The 23,878-nt window shown below is 42.4% G+C and overlaps 1 protein-coding gene across 1 annotated transcript in view; it reads left to right on the plus strand.

Moving 5' to 3' along the window:
* Nucleotides 1-5: 5 nt before the first annotated feature.
* The window catches only part of C10H12orf75 (chromosome 10 C12orf75 homolog), a 40,478-nt gene continuing 16,605 nt past the window's right edge, over nt 6-23,878 (plus strand). Inside the window, exons 1-2 of the mRNA XM_002823681.6 lie at nt 6-285; nt 18,203-18,227. Coding sequence (XP_002823727.1) covers nt 240-285; nt 18,203-18,227 — 71 coding nt within the window. The 5' untranslated portion in view covers nt 6-239. The remainder of the gene's footprint in view (nt 286-18,202; nt 18,228-23,878) is intronic.

The raw sequence follows: 23,878 nt of genomic DNA on the forward strand, positions 1-23,878 counted from the left end.
CCCCGGGCGGGGCGGGGCCGGGGCGAGGGGTGCCGGGTGGTTTCCGCCCGGCAGCCCGCAGCCCGCCGCGCTCCGGGCAGCGTCTCCCGGCGGTGGGAGGGGGCGGCCTCCACTCGGTTCCCGGCCCCTCGCAGCCCCGTCAGCCTCCCGCTCGGGGTGCGCCGCCCTTCGTCTGGGTCTCCGCCCCCAGGACCCGCGGCCGCGAGCTCCCGAGCGCGGCTTCCTTGGCCGGCTGCGCTATGGGCTGCGGGAACTCCACCGCCACCAGCGCGGGCGCGGGCCGAGGTGAGTCCGGCGGGAGGCGGGGGCCGGCGGGGGCCGGCGGGGGCGGGCGGGAGAGGCGGCGGGAAGGAGGGGTGCAGGGATCTTGGGTGGGGGGCGCGCAGCCCCCTCTCCCCATCCCCATTTTCGGGACAGGAGCAGACCGCCCGTTTCTGGAAAGACCGAAAGCGTGGCAACTCCCCCGCGCGGGGGCGGTCGCGCCTGGGGCAGACGAGCCTGCGGGGCATCTCTGCCGAGGGAGCGCGGGGAAAACTGTCGCGGGCTCCCCTGCAGCCGCCGGGGCTCCCCTGCAGCCGCCGGGGCTCAGCGCTCTCCTAGGGGAGAGGATTCCCGGACGTGGTCCCCGGCCGCTCCCCCACCTCCCACACTTGGTCCTCCAGGCCTCTCCCCCATCTCCTCGGAACCCAGGCGGTGCACCTGGAAAAGTGCAGCAGAGCAAGACAGGACTTTCTTCGGGCAGTGGTGGTGGGGTAGGAAGCGGGGAAGGGTGGGAGTGGGGTTGGGGAGAACTAGAAGCAAAGCTGCAAAAACGCATCCGTGTCTGCCTTGATGCTGAAGACCGGCTGGGCTGCTCTTAGGATTTCTCTGAGAAGCTGCAGCAGTAAGGATGTTTTACATATGTGAGACAGAGCTTTATTATTAACAGTCTGTTAAGATACTTTTCATTAAACATCACACACACGCAAATAGAAACTTCTTTTTATACCACTTCATTTTGTTGATTGGCAGGCAAGGTCTTCTAGCTTCCCCGGGCCAGCCAGGCTTTGCGTCAAGTGACTTTTTCCAAAACTCACCTTTCTACTTCACCCTGACTATGTCTCCGGATTTAAGGTAGCCTGGATCTGTTTTGAATAATAACTGATGACATATTTCAGTGTCCTTTTGGATAAAGAGCTCCTATCTCCTCCAATTGAAATCAGTCAGATGCCACATCCTAGCCTAACCAGCAAATGCAAACAGCAGTCGGAGGCTGCAGTATTTCCTAGGCGGCTGTGCAGCCCTGGCAATGACTTTGTAACCTTGGGCCTGTCACATCCCTTAACCCGGACGCCGGTAAAAAATGGAGTTTTAAGATTCAAGACTTATTTATTTATTTTACAGTTTATTTTGACGTTCACATAATGGAATCGGATGTGGCAATCTGCTCAGTACTTGGCCAAGTTTGTGTTTCCTCCTTGGCTGCTGTTGTTGCCACACGTCGGGAATATTCTGCTTCAAGAGAAAGGGCTAACATATGTGCAATTCTAGTCCTAGAGATATGAATGAACCCAGGTAGCGATTTGTTGAAAAGTTTATGACTTACAGTTAACCGTTACCATTTTGAATTAAATCCTGTCCTGGTGATAATGCAGAGAGCAACAGGAGAGCGAATTTTTTAGATTCATATAACAGTGGGGAAGGTTAGCTTAGCGCCTTATGCTAATGAGGGCAAACGGGCTTCAAACCTGCCTGTGGCCAGAAAGCTCTGCATGTGTGAAACAGTGTCAAGGCCACACCCTGCACTCAAATTGTGTCTCAGTCTACTAGGTACTGTGGCCCTATGCAATCCACTGCATGTGTTGCCTACTTTAAAAAAGGTGAAGAAAAATTATCCACATTAAAAAAAATTGTAGGAAGGATTTGTAACAGATTTCCCTTAAAATGAGGCTAGTTTCATGCATGTGCATTTTGATTTATTAATGAACTGCTTGTCAGTTTTAGGGATGGAGAGGGGGTACCATTGCCAAATAAAAATCAGAATGATGGACCAGGCGCAGTGACTCATGCCTGTAATCCCAGCACTTTGGGAGGCTGGGGTGGGTGGATCACATCACCTGAGGTCAGGAATTCGAGACCAGCCTGACCAACATGGTGAAACCCAGTCTCTACTAAAAATACAAAATTAGCTGGGCGTGGTGGCGCCTGCCTGTAATCCCAGCTGTTTGGGAGGCAGAGGCACGAGAATTGCTTGAACCTGGGAGGCGGAGTTTGCAGTGAGCCGAGATCGCACCATTGCACTCCAGCCTGGGCAACAAGAGTGAAACTCTGCTCCATCTCAAAAAAAAAGAAAACAAAAATAGAAAGATGGTAAGGTATGATGAGCTAGCTCTAAAGTGTTAACGTAAAAATCAACTTTGGGGGGAAAATATGATTTCTTGGGGAAATATGATTCTCTTTATGAATATTTGATTGACTTTTTCCGTAGGAGCACATCTCTTACCACCTAAAGGGAAGTCATATTGAAAAAAAAAAAAAAAAAGCTACTGAAAGAGTAGTTTGAGGAGCAGCCTCACTTTTGTTTGTGGACAGTGCATGTGAGAGCATGCTATTCTCTCCTCCAGCTTGCTCTTTGCCAAAAATTATTTTTGTTCAGAGGAGAGAAGGATATTGAGTGCACACTCAAAACATGCAGGAGACAACATGATGAGCAGGGAGTTATTACATCACCTCTTTGATGGATCTGCTCTTGTCTTGGAGAAGCCATTCCCAAACATTTGCCTGCCTGTGAGTCCACCTGGCTGACTTTGGGATTTGGTCATTGTTATTTTGAAATGTTCTGTCAGTTGGTGGTAGGAATTTAGGTTCAGAGAGGAAATACATCAGGATGAGAGATGTAAAGAAAAATAAACCACAATGCAAAGGTACTGAAAATCTCAGCTGTGAGCTTGGGCATCAGCGTCAATTGCACTGTTGACCAAGCTGCACACTAGGAGGACCGAACCCAAGCAATACGAAACGCGTTAAAGAGATGTTGTCCTTCTCTTCTAGCTGCTTACAGTGCACTACTTCCGATATGTCCCAGGAGTCATAGAATTCAGTAGCCATACAAACTTTTCAGAAAAAAAATGGATAAAGAGATTGTGGAAAGGATGCTGAACTTAAGAGTCTGGACAGTGAGCTTAAGCTTAGGTTTGGTGCTGTGCTGTTTGCATTATTGTGGGTGTTTCATGTTACTTTTTTGAACTCTGGTTTCTTTGTTTATATAATGGGAATAATTGGGTGTATCTTGTTTCATAAGGCTCATGTGAAACTCAAAAATAACATGAAAGCACTCTGTAAACTGTAATTATTACTATATAATAATAATATCACCATTTTGAAGGCAAAGTGGTTTTCCTTGAATATTTTTCTATAAGAACATGGCAAATCTTTTTTCATGCATTAACATATTATTACAATACTTCTAAATCTGAAATCTCCATTCCAAGCCCTGTTTTACTTTTTGAGTTACTTAGGTAAACCAGATAATTGTTTCCCCTTTCCCTGAGATATCAGGACAGGTGCCTCTCTTGGCTTTTGTCTGGTGGACTTGGTTAACATGACAGATTGATATGCAGTAGTGTACTTGAGTTAAGTGGATTCCGTATGCCTGATGCGTGGAGAAACTGGTATGGAGTAAAAGGGTCAAGTGGCCATAAGGAGTAGTGAGATGGATCAGCCCCTTGATAATTCTGGGTAGACTTGCCCCTGGAGTATGTTTCTATTAATAACTATAAGCTTACACATCATCCACCCCTATGTGGGACCTCCTCTGCTGGGAACTTCTAGGGCAACGCTGGGGGCGGCCAGCAATGGATGTTTGTAAAATGAAGTCAAACTTTGTTGCTCTTGAGAAATTGATAGTCTAGGTAAGAGGATTAAGCAATTGAGAATCACTGCAAAGCAGTGGATGATAGAATATAATCTGGACCTCCAAGTTTCCAGATGTTGAATGACACAGTTTAATCAGAGAAGTCCTCCTGGAGGAGTTGAGCTGTCGGTCTAGATGGAATTGTGAGAGGCATTTTGAGTACACAAAAGCTCTCCACTTTCACATTTTGATGTGATCACTCTCTCAAGGTAGGAATTTGATTTTTCCCAACCTACAACTATGTAAAGGATGCAGCAAATTTTTTCTGCATGGTCTAGAGTCTAGACCCCAAATTATGGAGAAACATCTGGATTGAATAGTTCATTTTAAAGTGTCACATTTATTATAAGGCAGGGAGCTTTTGCACTCTCACTCGCTCTCACTCTTTCTCTGCAGTCAGATTCTCTACTCGCTTGTTTTTCCCCTGAGCATATCTCCGGACTAGGCAGAGAAATGACCAACCTTGCATTCTGAGTTAATGATGTACAGCAGGTCAGTCATTCCCTTTTATATAGTCACATTCATATAGACTATGAAGCAAGTCTTTGTAATATAAATCAGAAATTCCTTTTTGTGTAAACCAGAAAATCCCTTAAAAGTTTGGACAGTTCCCCATATCTACAGTAGCCTATTTTAATGCAGGCTAAGGCTGTAGAAATTATTTGCAGCAGGAGTTATTGCAGAAATATTCAGCTCATGATATTTGGTTAAATTGGTTAGTTGAATTTTTTCTGCCAGAGATATGTAATTGGCAGCTGATCTTAACTTTGCAGGCAACTTATTGTCAGAATGTTTCCATAATAGTTTTCTGCTATTTATGTAACAATAGTCCGAGGGGGAGGAGCTTGATAATTGTTTACCCTATTTTATCAGTGTATCCCAGGGAGTTAATACAATCCTTTTGGGTCCAATTTTTTAGATTAGTTATGTCCTTGTCCTCAATTAGCTAGATAATTGCATTCTTTTGAGGTAGCTATATTGGTCCAGGCTTAATTACATCTGTAAATGGTTTGGTAGTGTTGAAATGATACAACTCTGTTTAGCATTAGTCCAAGATTTGTGGGGGAAATAATATAAAAATAATACAAAATTTTGTTGATATCATCAAACATTTTTATCTTGCAGTACTCCCCTTTTCCCACGAGTATGTACCATCCTTCTTTCTATTCTTTAAACATGCTGAACTCATTCTTGTTTTCTCTCTGTGTGAAACACTTTTTTGCTGGAGAGCTGATATTGTGTTTATTTCTTGTCTCCTTTCCCCTCCCCCAAATGGAGGCCTCATGAAAGCCTGTACATTTTGTTTACAGCTGTATCCTCAGCCTCTAGACCAGTTTCCACATTTTTAATGGAACTCACTCTTGTTTTCTCTCTGTGTGAAACACTTTTTTGCTGGAGAGCTGATACTATGTTTATTTCTTGTCTCCTTTCCTCTCCCACAAATGGAGGCCTCATGAAAGCCTATACATTTTGTTTACAGCCATATCCTCAGCCTCTAGACCAGTTTCCACATTTTAAATGGATTTTTTGGTTCTTGAAATATATTTGTTGAATGAATGAGTATATTTGGGAAACAAAAAAGATACAAAATGAAGTCCTAAGTTGGTGTGGGCACACTGTACTGATGTAGCAATTGAGGGAAGAAAATAGAACCTCAGGAAGTCAGGGAAGCCTGCGTGGAGGAAGTGGAACTTTATTTGGGTTTGAAGAATAGCGTGGAGGAAGTGGAACTTTATTTGGCTTTGAAGAATAGGTAAGATTTGGATAGCAGAAAATGGAAGGCAGGTCATTTTTAGTGCTGTGGGAAGTCCTAGAGACAGAAATGGGCTTGGCGCATTTCAGGGTAGTAAGAAGTCTAGCCTGATTGGATGTAGTCGTTCACATTGGTTGCAGGGTATTGGGAAGAAAGAATGGTTAGGATACGGGACGAGGAGGACAGAAAGGCCCTGAGGCCACAGAGTTGAGAGTGGGCTCTGCAGCCAAGAAGGCCAAGTACAAATCCTACATTTGCCATTCATCATTTATATGACCTTGGGCAATTCGCTGAGGCTGTCTGTTCCTTAGGTTCTTTGACCATAAAATGGGGGTGTAATAAGAGAGCCTACTGTAGATTCAGTGAGTTAATGTGTGTAAAGTGTTTAGAACGGTGACTCGTATATTCTAAGTACCCAATATACTATTTATTATCAGTATAGGGAAAGACACAGCTGGTGTAGAAGGAAGGCATGAGCCATTGAAGGCATGTACATGTAGAAGTGGCATCATTCACAGCTGCTGTCTGCGCTCAGAGAAGTGCTGAGGGCCTGGATCATGGCTGTGGGCCCTGAGGGGCAGAAGCGTTGAGGTCACAGATACGTGGAAGACAGTTGAGCTAAAGAGAGGCTGCAGATGTGGGATGAAGGAAGAGGGAGAAGTAAAAATTAAACTGTTAGAGCCTGGCTAACTGGAAGCAGGTTGCTACTCACTCTAAAAGTAAGGTAGTAAGGGGCAGGTGATAAACATACTTGACTGGACCATGTTTGAAGTGATGATGAATAAAGAGAGGTGTGGAGACCCCTCTGCTCAGGTAGTAATCACTGGTGAGACAGAACCAAGAAGCTCTGTGCATCATTCGCTTGCTGTGTCTCCCCAGAATTGACGGTACAACCATGTGAATGGTTCATAAAGGCATCCAAAGTGAGTGATTGATTTCTGCCATTGTCACAGCCTGGTAGGTTCTTTTTGCCCACTGCCCCAAACAAAACCAATGAGGGCTGGGCACGGTGGCTCACACCTGTAATCCCAGCACTTTGGGAGGCTGAGGCAGATGGATCACCTGAGGTCAGGAGTTTTAAGACCAGCCTGGCCAACATGGCGAAACCCCATCTCTACTAAAAATACAAAAAATTAACCAGGCATGGTGGCGCGCTCCTGTAATCCCAGCTACTCAGGAGGCTGAAGTGGGAGAATTGCTTAAACCCAGGAGGGTTGCAAGTGAGGCTGCAGTGAGCAGCCTGTGTGACAGAGCAAGATCCCGTCTCAAAAAAGAAAAAAAAGAAAAACCAATGAGAACAGCAGTTTTTGTGGCAAATAAAGAGTTTAATAATTGCAGGGCTGGCCAAGCGAGGAGAACAGAGAGAAATTTCTCAAACCTGTCTCTCTGAGAATTCGGAGGCTAGGGTTTCTTAAGGGGACTTTGGTAGGCAGGGGGTTACTGGGGAATTGGAACAATTGATTGGCTGGGGATGAGGTCATAGGGGCATCTGAAACATCTTTGGGCAGTAAAGTCAGTTCCCAGGAAAGGGTTGGTTCTCAGAACCAGGTGGCATCTCTTGATCTACCAAAATGTGAAATCGGAAAAATATGTCAAAGGCCAGGTCTTTAGGTTTCACAATACTGATGTTATCTGTAGGAGTATTTGGGGAAGTTGGAAATCTTGTAACCCCTGGTTACGTGACTCTAGTGCAGTAAGCAACTTATAGGAAAGCACGCTAAACAATAGCGGGTTATTGTTTATGCCTATTTTTTAGTAAAGTTTAAGCCCCTACCAGAATTTTAACCTTGCCATATGAATGCAGCTTTGATCTTTGAACAAGGACGGGGGTACGGGAGGTGGGGTCAGTTTTCCTTGCTTCAAAGTGTAACTATAAACTAAATTCCTCTCATAGTTATCTTGGCTTCCATGTTAGAATAAGAAAAAAAACATATGAAATTAAAAGCAAAGCAAAATAGAGTCAGTTATATTAAATTTCTCTCATTATTTATAATTTAGCAAAGGCAGTTTTACCATGAGCCACTTATAGCTCCATATAGACATGGCTTAAATTTTATTATATCAGTTAAATGTCAGTGCACTAACTTATGTCTGTACTTCTTATATGGCTGCATTTATTTTTCATTTTATTTTATTTTTTGAGATGGAGTCTTGCTCTGTCACCCAGGGTGGAGTGCAGTGGCGTGATCTCGGCTCAATGCAACCTCCACCTCCCAGGTTCAAGAGATTTTTCTTCCTCGACCGAGATTTTTCTTCCGAGTAGCTGGGATTACAGGCATGCACCACCGCACCCAGCTGATTTTGTATGTTTAGTGGAGATGGGGTTTCACTGTGTTGGCCAAGCTGGTCACAAATTCCTGACCTCAGGTGATCCACCCGCCTTGGCCTCGCAGAGTGCTGGATTACAGGTGTGAGCCACTAGGCCTGGCCATTTTTTGGTTTTTACTTGCCTGAAGTATAGCTGCTTGTCTTAGTTCATTTTTGTATTGCTATAAAGGAATACCTGAGACGGGGTAATTGACAAAGAATAGAGGTGTATTTGGCTCATGGTTCTGCAGCCTGTACAAGAAGCGTGGCACCAGCATCTGCTTCTGCTGAGGGCTTCTTCAGGCTGCTATCATTCATGGTAGAAGGTAAAAGGGAGCCATAGTGTGCAGAGATCACATGGCAAGAGTGGAAGCAGTAGAGAGAAGGGAGGGAGGTGCCAGGCTCTTGCTAACAACCAGCCAGCTCTCATGGAAACTAATACAGTTAGAGCCCACCTGTTACCACCAGCCATTCATGAAGGATCTGCCCCTATGGCCCAAACACCTCCCATTAGACCCCACCCCCATGAGATTTGGAGGGGACAAACAAACCAAACTCTAGCACTACTCAACAAGGACGACCTATAAAAATGAGATTTTCTATAAGAGCTTCCATTTTCATTGACATAATTTTATGTCAGTATATAATTTTATATTTCTAGGATGCATTGACCTGAATTTTTTTCCTCCATTATTTGAAGAAATCACTTATGAATCTGTATTTTTTTATTGCACTCTGAAAAATAAGCATTGCTTTGGATGAAGTAGTGAGCTGTTGTTCCATTTCTTTTGGCCAAACCAAGACTCTGACATAGTTTTATAACTATTGTGGGTCAGAAGAGCATAGCAAGCTGTCAAAATTAAAGAGAATTTTATTTATTTTTCTGCAGTTATATTTATATAGTTCTCAGAGGGACTGTTTCTTTTCTAAAACAAATAAGAAGTAAAACATTCCTGCATGTTTCTATTATTTCCCATAAGAGCCATAGGCATTTATGTTTCTGATAATTTATGCTGAAAGAAGAGTGCTTTTTAAATCTTTAGTTTTTTTTTTTTTTTTTTTTTCAAATTCTTCACATAATTTTATTTTGGGTGTGCGTGTGAATTATCACCACTTGGTTTGAAGAATGTAACTTAGTATGTAACTTAGCAATTCATTTACCTATGACTATTTCTAGTATATTTTATAAAGTCGAGAGTCTGTATAGTATAGTGATCATAAAAGGTCTTAATAGACTAAAATGTATATGACCTTTTCTTTGTTTTTTTTTTTCCCGTTGAGATGGAGTCTTACTCTGTCGCCCAGGCTAGGTGCAGTGGCGTGATCTTCGCTCTCTGCAAGCTCTGCCTGCCGGGTTCACGCCATTCTCCTGCCTCAGCCTCCCGAGTAGCTGGGACTACAGGCGCCCGCCACCACGCTCGGCTAATTTTTTGTATTTTTAGTAGAGACGGGGTTTCACTGTGTTAGCCAGGATGGTCTCGATCTCCTGACCTCGTGATCCGCCCACCTTGGCCTCCCAAAGTGCTGGGATTACAGGCGTGAGCCACCGCGCCTGGCCCTTCTTTCTTTTAAAAGATATAAGTATGTTCTTCATAATAGAGTTTGGCATGTGGGAGGAAACGCTCACATCAATAAATGTTTGAATTTTTATAATACTGAAGACATGCTGGACAGTATGACTCACAGTTTTTAATGTATACGACAGGCTGATTAGCTCTCAAAGGACCATCTGTCTGTAGGAACCAAGATACTGTATCCGTCTACTTAAAATTACTCAATGCAGGCCGGGCATGGTGGCTCACGCCTGTAATCCCAGTACTTTGGGAGGCAGAGGCAGGTGGATCACAAGGTCAGGAGATCGAGACCATCCTTGCTAACACGGTGAAACCCCATCTGTACTAAAAATGCAAAAAATTAGCCAGGCATGGTGGCACGCACCTGTAGTCCCAGCTACTTGGGAGGCTGAGGCAGGAGAATGGCTTGAACCTGGGAGGCGGAGGTTGCAGTGAGCCGAGATTGTGCCACTGCAATCCAGCCTGAGCAACAGAGTGAGACTCCGTCCCCCCACCAAAAAAAAAAAAAAAAAAATTTACTCAATGCAGTATCTTGTAGCTGGCTTGTGTTATCATTCACGAGGAATAAAGTTCTGTTTGTGTCGTGCATGATACATATATTACGTTTAGTTTCCCTCCAGATATTAATTTTGCTGTGTATTTTAAAAGAGATTATTTTTTGGAGACAGGGAAGGACAAAGATAAGAAGGTCTAGTGGGTTGAATGGTAGCCCCCAAAAAGATATGTCCACGTTCTCGTATCTGCAGTGAGTGAATGCAACCTTATTTGGATAAAGGAACTTTGCAAATGTAATAAAGTTAAGGGCTTTGAGATGAGATTATACTAGATTATCTGAGTAGGCACTAAATCCAATGAGAAGGGTGTTTATGAGAGACAAGATGAGAAGACAGACATAGAAGGGAAGGTGATGTGAAAATGGAGGTGGAGCAGAGATGATGGGGCCACAAGCCACGGAATGCCAAGGAATGCTCGCTGCACCAGAAGCCAGGAGAGGCATGGAATGGATGCTTCCCTAAGGCCTCTGGAAGGAGTTTGGATCTGCTGAGACCTTGATTTTGTACTTCTGGCCTCCAGGTCTATGAGTGCATAGATTTCTGTTGTTTAAACCACATAGTTTGTGGTAATTTGTTACAGCAGCCATGGGAAACCAAGACAATATTTTTCTGCAGTAGTTCAGGAATGAGACAAAATTAGAATATAAGAAAATGTATTAAACTCTATACCTGGAGTATAAATAATTCTTTGCTTAAATAAATATAGCACAATGTAATCTTGGTGTGATTCATAAAGCCCTTCAAGACTGTTCAGAACCTTAGCCACTCCTAGGACACATACAATTTTTATATGAAACATAAAGAATGTCTGAGAGGTTTTTTTTCTCCCCCCTTCCTGACACCTAATTCTTCGACACCAAGTGTCCTGCAATTCAATTCAATTTTAACACTACCTGGAGTTAGTGTCAGCCTCCACGGGTTTAACGGGTTGGTCCCACAAGACTGCCCTCCCTTCAGACTCTAGTTGCAAATATCGGGCTTCCAGGTTGCCACACTTCTGTCAACTTGGCTGTAGATTTGGGGGTCTTCACAAATCTCTTCAGGCTCAATGATTGGCTAGAATAGCTCACGGGACTCAGGAGGACACTTTCCTCATGTTTACTGTTTGATCATAAAGGGCCTGAATGAACAGCCAGTGGAAGAGGTACTTGGGGAAGTCTGGAAGTGTCCCAAGTGCAGAAGCCTCCGACCCCAATGGAGTTGGGCTATACCACAGTCCTGGTGCGTAGATAGGTTCACCAACCTGGAAGCTCACTGAATCCAGTAATATGGTTTGGCTGTGTCTCCACCCAAATCTCACCTTGAATTGTAATAATCCCCACATGTCAAGGGCTGGGCCAGATGGAGGTAACTGAATCATGGGGGTGGTTCCCCCATACTGTTCTTGTGGTAGTGACTAAGTCATGAGATCTGATGGTTTTATAAATGGGAGTTCCCCTGCACAAACTCTCTTGCCTGCCGCCACGTAAGATGTGACTTTGCGCCTCCTTTGTGTTCCACCATGACTGTGAGGGCTCCGCAGCCATGTGGAACTGTGAGTTAATTAAGCATGTTTCCTTTATAAATTACCCAGTCTAGGGTATGTCAAAAGCAGCATGAGAACAGACTAATACATCCAGTTATTTTGAGGTTTTTATAGGTGCTGTGGTTTCAATGCGTTTCCCAACAAGTGTTGGAAATTTAATACCCAATGCAGTAGTGTTGGGAGGTGGGGCCTAATAAGAAGTGATTAGGGCTTGAGGCCTCTGCTCCCATGAATGGATTAATGTGTTTAATCATAAATAAACTGGGGGACAAATGGATTGGGTTGGTTATTGAGAGAGTGGGCTGGTTATTGAGAGAGTGGGTTGCTGTAAAAGCAAGTTTGGCCCCTTCTTGCTGTCTTGCTGCCTTGCTCTTCTGCCTTCTCACATGGGATGAAGCAGCATAAAGGCCCTCACCAGATGTGAGCCCCTCAATCTTGGACTTCCCAGCCTCTAGACTGTAAGAAATACATTTTATTTTCTTTATAAATTATCCAGTCTGTGGTATTCTATAACAGCAACACAAAAAGGACCGAGACACAAGCATGGCTGGTTAAATACTTTGCCACTGGTGATTAACTCAATCTCCAGCCTCTCTTCTCTCTCTGCAGGTGGCAGGGTGGAGCTCAATGTTCCAAGCTTCTAATCAAGGCTTGGTCTTTCTAGCGAACAGCCCCCGTCCTGAAGCCATATAGGGGCTTGGCCAAGAGTCATCTCATTACAAGCCTCACAGAGAGGCTCCTGTCACTCATCACTCAGAAAATTCCAGGGGTTTTAGGAGCTCTGTGCCAGGAACCAGGGACAAAGACCAAATATCTTATGATGAAACTGCAATATCAGATTAAGTTTTTTGAACATTTGAATAGATGGGATTTGCTATGCATTTTTAGTTAACTGAGACTTCTGTCATTGAGACTCATGAATAAAATGTTAAAATCTTCTGAAATGTAGAAAGTAAAAGCTAAACAGAGCCAAGGTGAGATGAAGTGATACTATAAACAACCAACAGTGATGGAAATGTCCTTTACATTCTGTTTACAATTTTTGTTACTGAAACTGCATATAATACTTTCCTGAGAACAAACCTTTCCCCTCTCCATTTTTAGGAAGATATTTAAAATTATGATTATCATTTTTACAGTTTTGGGAAATAGTCATTAAATCTTTTGACCCCTTCCTCTCCAAATTATAATAGTCTCTCTATGTTTTTTGGTGTGTTTTTTTCCCCACAAGAAACATTGTTACCTTTTTTTCATTTCTACTTCTCCTGAGGCCCTAGGCTCATTGTATTAACCCACCAAGGTTATGTTTAAACAGTAAGGAGCCAATTTGGCAGGACATGAAGTGGTATTAGGATGAATGATGTATCCTTGTGGCCTGGAAAAAAATAGATGTAACATTATACATATTTGCTTAATAAATGATAAAGCACATGAACCACAGATACAGTTTAAAGCAAATGGGATCTTGCCACTATCTAATTTTGATCAAAGCACTTTTTGCATAATTACTTAGATTAGGGATTGCCATTTGGTGAATTACAATAAATATATAAGCAAAGTGTAATTAAAAGGTTGCAGTGAGGGTAATTTTATTTCTGTCATTTTATGATTTTATACTTTTACAGGACAAATAAACTTACGCTTTGCATTTTATGTACCTAGGTACTCTGATAGTTTTTGTTCAGGGTTTCCAACATTTGCAACCTTTTTTTTTCTTTTGGGAAGTTGTGTGTTAGGGAGTTGTATTCTCATTACCCTGGTTACAAGCTTCTTAATAACCACCATGTTACCTTGCTTCTAAGATGCACATTTTCCTATTAAAAAATGGAGCACATTTTGCAGTCATACACACACACACACATGCACACACACACTTCATGGAGTGTTTCTGACTTTGCCCCACCCCTACCATTGCAGTTATTCGGTTGATGATGCACTTTCAAGTGAGGGCCATTTTAGAACAGAGGGAATGGTCTGTTGACTTTGTTTTAAATGATGGCACCGTGCATCTCCCTTGGGCCTGCTTGGATGTTAAATGGTGAGCCCAGCAGGGAGGAGGCCCTTGATGGTGCCCATAGCTTGGTACAATCAAGGTGAAGTGGATGGAGAGTTCCTGATGCTGATTAAAATAAGCACTGAATGCACAACATGTGGCCATTTGTAAATTCATTTCTCATTTCACACATGTTACTGTGCTTTGCCTTCCTAGCTGCATTTGTTGGCCCAGTATGTCCTCATTTACTAGATGCTGAAACAAAGTGATTTAGTGACTGTCAGACAAATATTGGCGTAGGGATCCGACTCCAGTCATCTGCCTTCTGATTCCACACTGTTCTTACCCCATCACTGTTGTGCCATCCCCGAGATGTAGCAGGGCAGCCTTGGCCACTCTTTTCTTCCTGTGGATTGTACTAGGTCACCCCTCATCTTTAAATGTTGAGGACTTGGCCGGGTGTGGTGTCTCACGTCTGTAATTCCAGTACTTGGGGAGGCCAAGGCAGGTGGATCATTTGAGGTCAGGAGTTCAAGACTAGCATGGCCAACATGGAGAAACCCTGTCTCTACTAAAAATACAAAAACAATTAGCTGGGTGTTGTGGCAGGTGCCTGTAATTCCAGCTACTCAGGAGGCTGAGGCAGGAGAATCACTTGAACCCAGGAAGCAGAGGTTGTGGTGAGTCAAGATTGTGCTGCCGCACTCCAGCCTAGGCAACAGAGTGACACTCTGTCTCAAAAGAAAAAAAAAAAAGTTGAGGACTCATGGTCCACATTATAATCATTGTTTTCTTCCCTCTGTAAGACTTGCAGAATCAAAGGCTCACCTCTGGCTCTCCCTTCCCCTGACTCCAGCAAAACCCAAACACACTCTTTATCCTTTTCCACAAAAATAAAAAAATAAAAGCCAAAAAGATATTATTTTCTTTTTAGACGTAAGCTGAAAATTCTAAGCCCCCCCCAGCCAATCAAATGGACCCCTTCTCTTGGCCAAGGTCATTCCTAAGTTAACCTGCAAAACTAGGTCAGGCCATGATGGGAAGTGGGGATTGGACATGCCTCATTATACCCTCTTCCCTTTGAAATTCAGGCACGACCGACCAACATTTAACATTAAAACAGACCTTAAGACTGACAAAGCAGACTCTTTGTAGCAGTAAGATACCAACATGACAGCAGGCTCTAAAAGAAGTCAGGCCGGGTGTGGTGGCTTATGTCTGTAATCCTAATACTTTGGGAAGCTGAGGTGATTGGATTGCCTCTGCTCAGGAGTTTGAGACCAGCCTCGGCAACATGGTGAAACTGTGTCTCTATTAAAAAATACAAAAATAAGCCAGGCGTGGTGTGCACGCCTGTAATCCCAGCTACTCAGGAGGCTGAGGCAAGAAAATAGCTTGAACCCAGGAGGCGGAGGTTGCAGTGAGCCAAGATGGCACCACTACACTCCAGCCTGAGTGACAGCATAAGACTCCAAAAACAAATATTAAAAAAAAAAAAAAAAAGTCAAAGTATTTTACCCTGAAATATATTTCTTTGACATAAATTTTGAAATGCCAAGCAAAGCTGTCGTTTGAGGGGGAAAAAATGTGTATTCTGTAGATAAATTCTCTTCCCTTTCCAGGTCTTTTTCCTGATCTTGAATTAGTGTCTGGCCCTTTTTTTTTTTTTTTTTTTTTTTTTTTGAGACAGAGTCTTGCTCTGTTGCCCAGGCTGGAGTGCAGTGGTGCAATCTCAACTCAGTGCAACCTTTGCCTCCTGGGTTCAAGCAATTCTTCTGCCTCAGCCTTCCAAGTAGCTGGGATTATAGGCGCCCACCACCACACCTGGCTAATTTTTGTATTTTTTTAGTAGAGATAGGTTTTCACCATGTTGGCCAGGCTGGTCTCGAACTCCTGACCTCAGGTGATCCACCCACCTCGGCCACCCAAAGTGCTGGAATTACAGGTGTGAGCCACCGTGCCCGGCCTGGCACCTTTTTAAGTCTGATAAGAAACATTTAAAGAAGCTTCATCTGCAAAATAAAACCTTGGTCTCCACAATCCCTTATCTTAACTCAAGACAATTCCAGGAAGCAATTGATTCCAGATCTTTAAATAAACTCTTTCAACCAATTGCCAATCAGGAAATCTTGGAATCCACCTATCACCTGGAAACAACCCCCCACACCCCCACCACTTTTGAGTTGTCCCGGACCAAACCAATGTACATCGTACAGGTATTGATTGGCGTCTTATGTCTCTCCGTAACGTATGAAACCAAGCTGTAGCCTGAGCACCTTGGACACGTGTTCTCCAGACCTTCTGAGGCTGTGTCACAGGCATTCCTTAACCTTGGCAAAATAAACTTCTAAATTGATTGAGACCTATCTCAATACTTTTTGATTTACATAGGTTTTCTTCTAGATTCTCATGCTTGACTCTAAAATAAAACGTTCATTTTCACGGGTTTATGGTGGCACTAATTTTTGTTTATTTTTTTCTATCAAAAACACTCTACTGTTGGCAGTTTTTCCTATGTTAAGATTTTTTTTTAAGTTTAGGATCTTTTGGTTTAATAATCTCTGATTCTAAAGTAGTTTACATGTGTATAATTTTAACAGTAATGGTGTCACAGAAATGTTCTTCCCTGAAGAAAGGAACTAAGTTTATTACAAAGTTTAGGTTTAGTCAGAGCCTTAAAAGAATTCGTTTGAGACATAGCCTCAATTATCTTTAGGATCAGCTTTTAATTTGCAGTATTACAGATGCAAAATGAATATCATTGTTGGATTGTTCTTGCAATTTGGCAATAACTTTACCCACAGACTTATTTACTTACTTTGTAGCACATCTTCCTTTATTTTTACACCTCTGTGACTTGTGCAGAAGTTATTTTAATTTCTATTTAATATATATCGAAATTGAAATATTAACTTAAGTGTGACGTCTAATAATAACTTAGTTTGCTATTTTTATGTGCCAGCTTTGTGTTAAGTGTTTACATTGTCTTTTTACACATTGTCTTTTTAAATCCTCACAATAACCTTTGAGAAAGGTACTCTTTTACCCTCATTTGACATAAGGGAGGTGAGGTTTTAAGAAGTTAAAGGATGCTTAATACCATATATCTTGTAAGAGTTGGAACCAAGTCCTGTGCCTCCCAGATAAAGATATTGGGAGGAGGAAATGTGGGCAGAGAATCTGTGAGAAGTAATGGGGATGGAGACCAGAAGAGATGAGCTGTTTTTTTCACATGGGTGGTGTATTAGGGTTCTCCAGAGGGAGAGAACTAATAGGATAGATGAATGTATGAAGGGGAATTTATTAAGGAGTATTGACTCACATTATCATTAGGTGAAGTTCCACAATAGGCCGTCTGCAAGCTGAGGGGCAAGGAAGCCAGTCCGAGTCCCAGAACCTCAAAAGTAGGGAAGTTAACCGTGCAGTCTTCAGTCTATAGCTGAAGGCCCATGAGCCCCTGGCAAACTACTGGTCTAAGTCCAAGAGTCCGAAAGCTGAAGAACATGGAGTCCGATATTCGAGGGCAGGAAGCATCCAGCATGGGAGACAGATGAAGGCCAGAAGACTCAGCAAGTCTGCTCTTTCCACCTTCTTCTGCCTGCTTTATTCTAGCTGTGCTGATAGCTGATTAGATGGTGCCCAACCAGATTAAGTGTGGGTCTGCCTCTCCCAGTCCACTGACTCAAATGTTAATCTCCTTTGTCAGCACCGTCACAGACACAGCCAGGAACAATACTTGGCATTCTTCAGTTCAATCAAGTAGACAGTCAATATTAACCGCCACAGATGGGAAGCCAATGGGAGCAGAGTTAGAGATGCATGTGACTCTTTTTGGAGCTAGGCTGATGTCTTTGAGGCTTCCTAATTAATTTAGTCCATTGCTTGCATTAGTGCAGTTTGACTTAACCATGCCATGCAGACACCAACTTAGAAGGTGTGTGGCTTTTTAAAAAAGAAAATGTTTCTCGAAGTCTGCCAGTTTTAAAATTCGTAAAATGGGAGATTGGATTAAGGTGATCCGTAAAATCTTTTTCAGAACTGGCACCTTGTAATTTACAGGAATTGTTAAAGATGAGTGGAATAGATTTCAAAGCTAAGATTTGAAACTTAAACTAAATTTGAAATTTAAGATTGGAATTTGAGGCCTGGTGCAGTGGCTCATGCCTGTAATCCTAGCACTTCGGGCAATCAAGGTGGGAGGATCGCTTGAGCCCAGGAGTTGGAGAGCAGCCTGGGCAACATGGTGAAACCTCATCTCAAGAAAAAATACAAAAATTAACCAGGCATGGTGGTATGCACCTGTATTCCAAGCTACTCAGGAGGCTGAGGTGCGAGGATCACTTGAGCCCAGGAGGCAGAGGTTGCAGTGAGCTGAGATTGCGTCACTACACTCCAGCTTGGGCAACAAAGTGAGACTGTCTGAAAAAAAAAAAAAAAGATCTGAATTTTATGGTTTTTTGCCCTCCTTTCTCTGTTTTTGAAAATTTTTTTAAACCCATTTTCTTGTCTCTTCAGGAATATTACTGTATTTTAATTAGGTATTAGACAACATTTTTGTAGCAATACTATCACACCAATACAAACCTATCTTCTTTTCTCTCTAGGCCCTGCAGGAGCAGCCAAAGATGTGTAAGTATTGAATATTAATGATTTTATAAGCTGTCTTTCTGAGGAAGTTGCTGTTTTTCATGATTATGACCTTTAGATCTCTGTGGGTATGGCTGAAAAGACATGGAAATACTTTGTGTATAATGCACATGTCAAGATGATCATTGTAACTAAAGTGCTATTCGGAGAATGTTCTTTGTGCTTTTCATCAGCCTTCCAGTTATCTGGGCACTTTAACTCAGGATCTTAAGAAGGGGAAATGTTGAATTGTGTTTCCATCCCAACAGGTATAGAAATTTTTTTTTCTTTTAGTTAAAAGCAAGTGATTATAGGAGAAATAAGCACGGAGCTCCTATGACTATTGCAGTGTTTTGGAGTTAGCTGGGGAAGAAAGGCTGGGGCCAAGCAGTTACCAAGTGTATACATTGAATTGTTTTAAAGTTGATGACTAGAGATTCAAATGAATATATAGGGCCATTCAACATAGTCACCATTGAGCTATCTTTAGAGCACAGGACATTTAATAATAGGCATCTCTCTGTGGAGAGATCTGGAGCTCAGGAGCATTCAGGATTTCCATGCCCCTTCTCTCTGCATCCTCCTGCGTCTAATCTAGCTATAGCAAGGACACTACAGCAGTTCACTCTTTAAGAGTATTTCTGGTTACCCAGTGAAGTGTGGGATCAACTCTGCCACCCAAAACTGGGTTGGATGTCAAGACTGATTCACCATATCCCAGGAGGGTGTGGAAAGATGTATTGCTCACATGAGGCTTTCTGGGGAGGGCAGGGCAGCCATCCAAACGGGTCTGGTTTTTATTTTGGTTGGAGAGTGGGCTGGGGTGAGGCTACTTATGAATGAGCAGAGGTTTGATCTTCCTGCTGGCACAGGGAAGAAGTGCCCCTACTTTCTTATTGGCTTACACAGATGTGGGGTGAAAGGGGAGTGACGGGGCTCAAAAGCCGTCAATGGTCAAATATCAAAAATAGGGCCAGGTGTGGTGGCGCATGCCTGTAATCCCAGCACTTTTGGAGGCTGAGGTGGGTGGATCACTTGAGGTCAGGAGCTCAAGACCAGCCTGGCCAACATGGTGAAACCCTATCTCTACTAAAAATACAAAAAATTAGCCAGGCGTGGTGGCAGGCCCCTGTAATCCCAGCTACTTGGGAGGCTGAGGCAGGAGGATTGCTTGAACCGGGAAGGTGGAGGTTGCAGTGAGCCGAGATCACACCACTGCACTCCAGCCCGGGTGACAGAGCCAGATTCTGTCTCAAAAAAAAAGAAAAAAAAAGAGTCAGACTTTCTTATTTCTTATTGCAGAGAATTTAGAGAAGATGAGAATGGGATTGTAAAGTTTTCTGGGAATTAAATATTTAAATATGCATTTTTAAAATTAGGACTTTAGATACAAAGGAAGCAGTAATCGATGGCTTCTAGTTCCTGGTTGCTGTGTTGGAGTTTATTACCTAAACATTTAGCAACAGTGAGTTCTGCACCCTGACCGTATTCCTATTATTGCAATATTTCGGTCTCTCCTTCAGTCTCTCCCTTCAATTTCTATATGTGTTGCCAGATTAATTTTCCTCAAGCACTGCCCTGCACTTGTATAGGACCTCTGCTCCAAACCTTTCAATTATTCCCATCGTCCTGTGGACTGAACCCAGGATTTATTAGGAATAGGAAGAGCATTTATGTTTTAGCCGCAAACCGACTGGCTCGCATGGCGTGGGAGGAGATTCTACAGTGGGGAGTGAGCAGAGCCCAGGGCTGGGAGGGCTATGCAGAGCTGCTCCAGGCCACTGTTCTCAGGGGCTCCTGCGACCTCATGCTTCTTGCTGCTGTCCTTGTGTTTTGCTGTGCCCACTGCCTGGAGTGGCCCTTTCCCTTTCTGTTTATAGAAATGCCATCTGTTCTGTAGGGCATGTGTGTTATCCTTCATGAGAAGTATTTCCTGGCTCTCTGAGCTGCATAGCGTGTCTTTCTCCTCAGAACCTTCACAGCATTTTGGACCTTTCTTGTGGGGCATTGTGTTGGGTTTCTGTCATAGTTCTTCATGTTCTTGTCTTTTCTCCCTTGGGGATTGAGAGTGGGGAAATGCCTTACCCATTTTATTGTGCTCTAGAGTTATTCATGTCATGCTTTGATCATAGTTTGTGTTGAATAAATAGTTGTTGAATCAATTCCGTCATTGCTCTTTAAGGACGGAGTGATTTCATGACATCTTTCTTTTTCTAATAAAATTTAGTGATGATTTTGTCAACAGAATTAACTGTTCCAGGATGCGAGATGCCATTTAACTACTTAACTATTTCACTATTTAAAATCCTGAATTCTTCAGATTTCCCTGGACTATACCTCATTCTATGTTGTATAACTTTAAAATAAAGTAATTTATTAAATAAATGACCTTTTAAAAACAAATGCAGTGGATTTATCTGGAAAAAGTTAAAGAACATTATAATATTACTTTTCCTTACACAAAAGGTATATTCAAGCACGTTCAATTTTTTAAGTGGAAGCTATAGATTTATAAATCTTGACTGTAATATTAGGTGATGCCATGAATGAATGATGAGCTAAGAAATTAAGATGACTTAATTTTTTTATTATGCACATTAAAATTTTTAAAAAAAATCTAAACAGACTGATCCCAAACCAGAAGAACTGGCCAAAATAGTAGAATAAGTACTGAGAGTAAAGAACTTAGACTAGGGCAAACACAATATTATGCAGACCACAGGGAAGTCTTTGTGGGAAAATGGTTGTTATTTTTGGAAGCCAGAAATACTATATATTTAAAAAATCAATTCTCTAGGAAAGGTGTGCAATTTTTACTACTCCTTTTTCTTATTTATTTGCTGTTTTCTATAGGTGAGAAGTCAGTATATAATAACCAATAAAATGATGTATCTGTCCTGAAGTAGGTCACTGTCTACTAGGGACCAAAATACAGTGTGGTAAGTGCTAATTATTCCAGTGTTCAGAATTTAATGCTGGTCTTGGAATTGAAGGATGAGCAAGAGTTCATGCAGAAAAGGGGAAAAATGGCAACCCAGGGCAGAGAACAAGCATGAAAGAAGGCATGGGAGTGCAAGAGGACGGTAGGTCTGGGACCAGCCAGCCAGGTGGTGTCCCCTGGAGCCTGTGCCTGTGGTACAGTCTGGGCAGAAGTGAAAGATGAGGTTGATGGGCAGGGCTGGCTTGTGAAGGGCCTTGGGTGCAAGGCCAATAATTGTGCTTGTTTATTTTTATGCATTCAAGGGCTGATGGAGATTTTAAGGTGGAGGAATTAAATGATTATGTTTGAGTTTTAGGGCAGTAACTCCCAAAGCAGTGTGACACATGGGATGAGGGAGGGTGCAGGCACAGAGGAATAATGGAAGTGAGGCTACAAGAGGGTCAGATGGCAGAGGGAAAGAAGAGGTGATGCAAACAAGATGCATTAGAAAGTGCAATTAATAAGATTTGTTTAATGACTGAACAGGGAAGGAAAGGAAAGGAAACTCTGAGGATAATGCTGCAGTCAAACTTGAGCCAAGGGAAGCGATGGCTGATACTCCAAAGAGGTCACGGGGGGCTGAAGGAGGAAGAGAAGTCATGGCGTGTGTCATGGTGGCCACATTGGTCACCCTGGGGACTGTAGTTTCAGTTGAGCAGGGTGAATGATAACCAAGTCAAAGTGGAAGTGAGCCAGGTGCAAGGAAGTGGAGAGAGTGATGTGGGTCTTTGGTTTTATGCTGTTTGGCAGTAAGGAATGGAGGGATGTTGGTGGCTTTAAGAGGAGGCAAATTTTCAAAATATACTGTATTAGAAAAAGAACACCAAGGAAATTTGGAAAGTACAGGAAAGTATTTTTTAAGAGAAAAATTCAGTTATTACTTCTACCACCATTATGAACGTTTTACACTTTTCTTCAAGTGTTTTTTGGTTGTTTCTGCCCATTTGTGAGTATGGTTGATTTTGTGTATTGAAGTTTGTTTTTCCTTTTGTCTTTTTTTTTTAATTATTTTTTGGCATGGAGGAGGCATGGGTATTGCTGTCGGCTAAAAGACAGGAACCAGGAGAGTAAGAAAAGCTGATGGTGGTTTGGGGAAGGGGTTTTTCTCTGGTGGTGGAGAGAATAACGATGCATGTAGATCCTATGACAGGCTAGAGAACTCAAAACCTAGCTAGGTTAACCTTCAAAACTTGAAAGCATGGTTGACAATGTCTAGAAACTTAATCACCATAAGAAAAAGCCTACATGTGTATCAGAAAACAAGCCTTTCTTTTCCTCTCTGTCTCTTTGAAATTAAATCACAGTGCAGTAACACACTGAACAAAACAAACAAAAAAAGAAGTGAATTCAAGGTAATGACATTCGGCTGCTTTCACAAACCTGCGAACATTTACCATGTTCTTATTTTAGTGTAGCAGATTCTCAGCTATTTGGCACAAATAGGCTGTGTTGGGATATTTTTGGTAGGAAATGGCAGAAACCCAGTTTAAACTGGCCTAAACAAACAAACACAAAGGAATTTATTGGCATGTGGAGTGGAAAAGCTCCAGGGACTTGGCTGTAGTCACAGCTGGATCCAGGTGATCAAACGACAGGAAGAAACTCTCTTCTCTGCTTTCGTCTTCATTCTTAGGCAGCTTTCCTCAAGTGGTGACAAACAGGACCAGTTTATCTTATCAGCTTCGTAATTCCTGTGGGAAAAAACAGCTTCTTTTTCCTTGTAGTTTGATCCAAAGTCCTAGGGCTGGGCTCTCCTGGCCCGTTGGGGTCATGTTCCTATCTCTGAATCAGTCAGTGGGCCAGGAGAATGTGGGGTTCTCATTGGCCAGGCTGCAGTCATGTGCTCACCACTGGAGCCAATCAGTAGCATCAACCCCACCTAACCACATGGCCAAAGAGCGGGAGAGGGGTGATTCCCCACAGAAAAATTGGGATGCCGTTACCAAAAAAAGGGGAGAAATTGTAAGTGGGCAAGCAGAAACAATTGGAATTTAATTGAAAGCATATTTTTTTTTTTTGTAGATCAGTTTTCCTGTTCTTAAAAAAGTCTTGATTTAAGGTTTAAGCAATATATATAAGAATATTATGACTGTTTCAAATAAGAAACAGTATTAAATAAATTGACTCAAATATAATGTTTGCTGTTGAAAATAAAAAACCATAGCTACTCAATGTAAACAGTGTAATTCGAATACTTCTTTCACTTAAAACATGTAAAGTGAATTTTATTGAGATTCTTTCCTTGGCAAAGCTATTTTATTATTATGGAAGGTAGCAAATATAGAGAAAAATATTTTGGAATGAAATAACATAAAACCCATTGGCAATTTGTTTTTTTTTGTGTGTGTGTGTTTGGAAAAAAGAAATGATGAATCTTTTATGTTGAGTTTCTTGGGATCCTTTATAAATTTACCATGTCTAATGCACCCATGTCAGCTGAGCCGTCTCTGCTCCTCATAGATACAGACCTTAGGGTGTCTGATGGGCTCTTTTCTAATCCATGTAGTAGAAGGTAACGCTGTCTTCTGAGGGTGAAGAGAATAGCGTTGAAGTAGCATTGAAAAAGCCTGCATTTTGGAAGCAGAGAGACCTGTGTTTAAAATCCCCTTCACCATTTGCTAGCTGTATTACATTGTGTCCTTAGTATAATTATCTGTGAAATTGGGATAATATA

Source organism: Pongo abelii, chromosome 10, assembly GCF_028885655.2.
Source record: "Pongo abelii isolate AG06213 chromosome 10, NHGRI_mPonAbe1-v2.0_pri, whole genome shotgun sequence".
NCBI lineage: Eukaryota > Metazoa > Chordata > Mammalia > Primates > Hominidae > Pongo > Pongo abelii.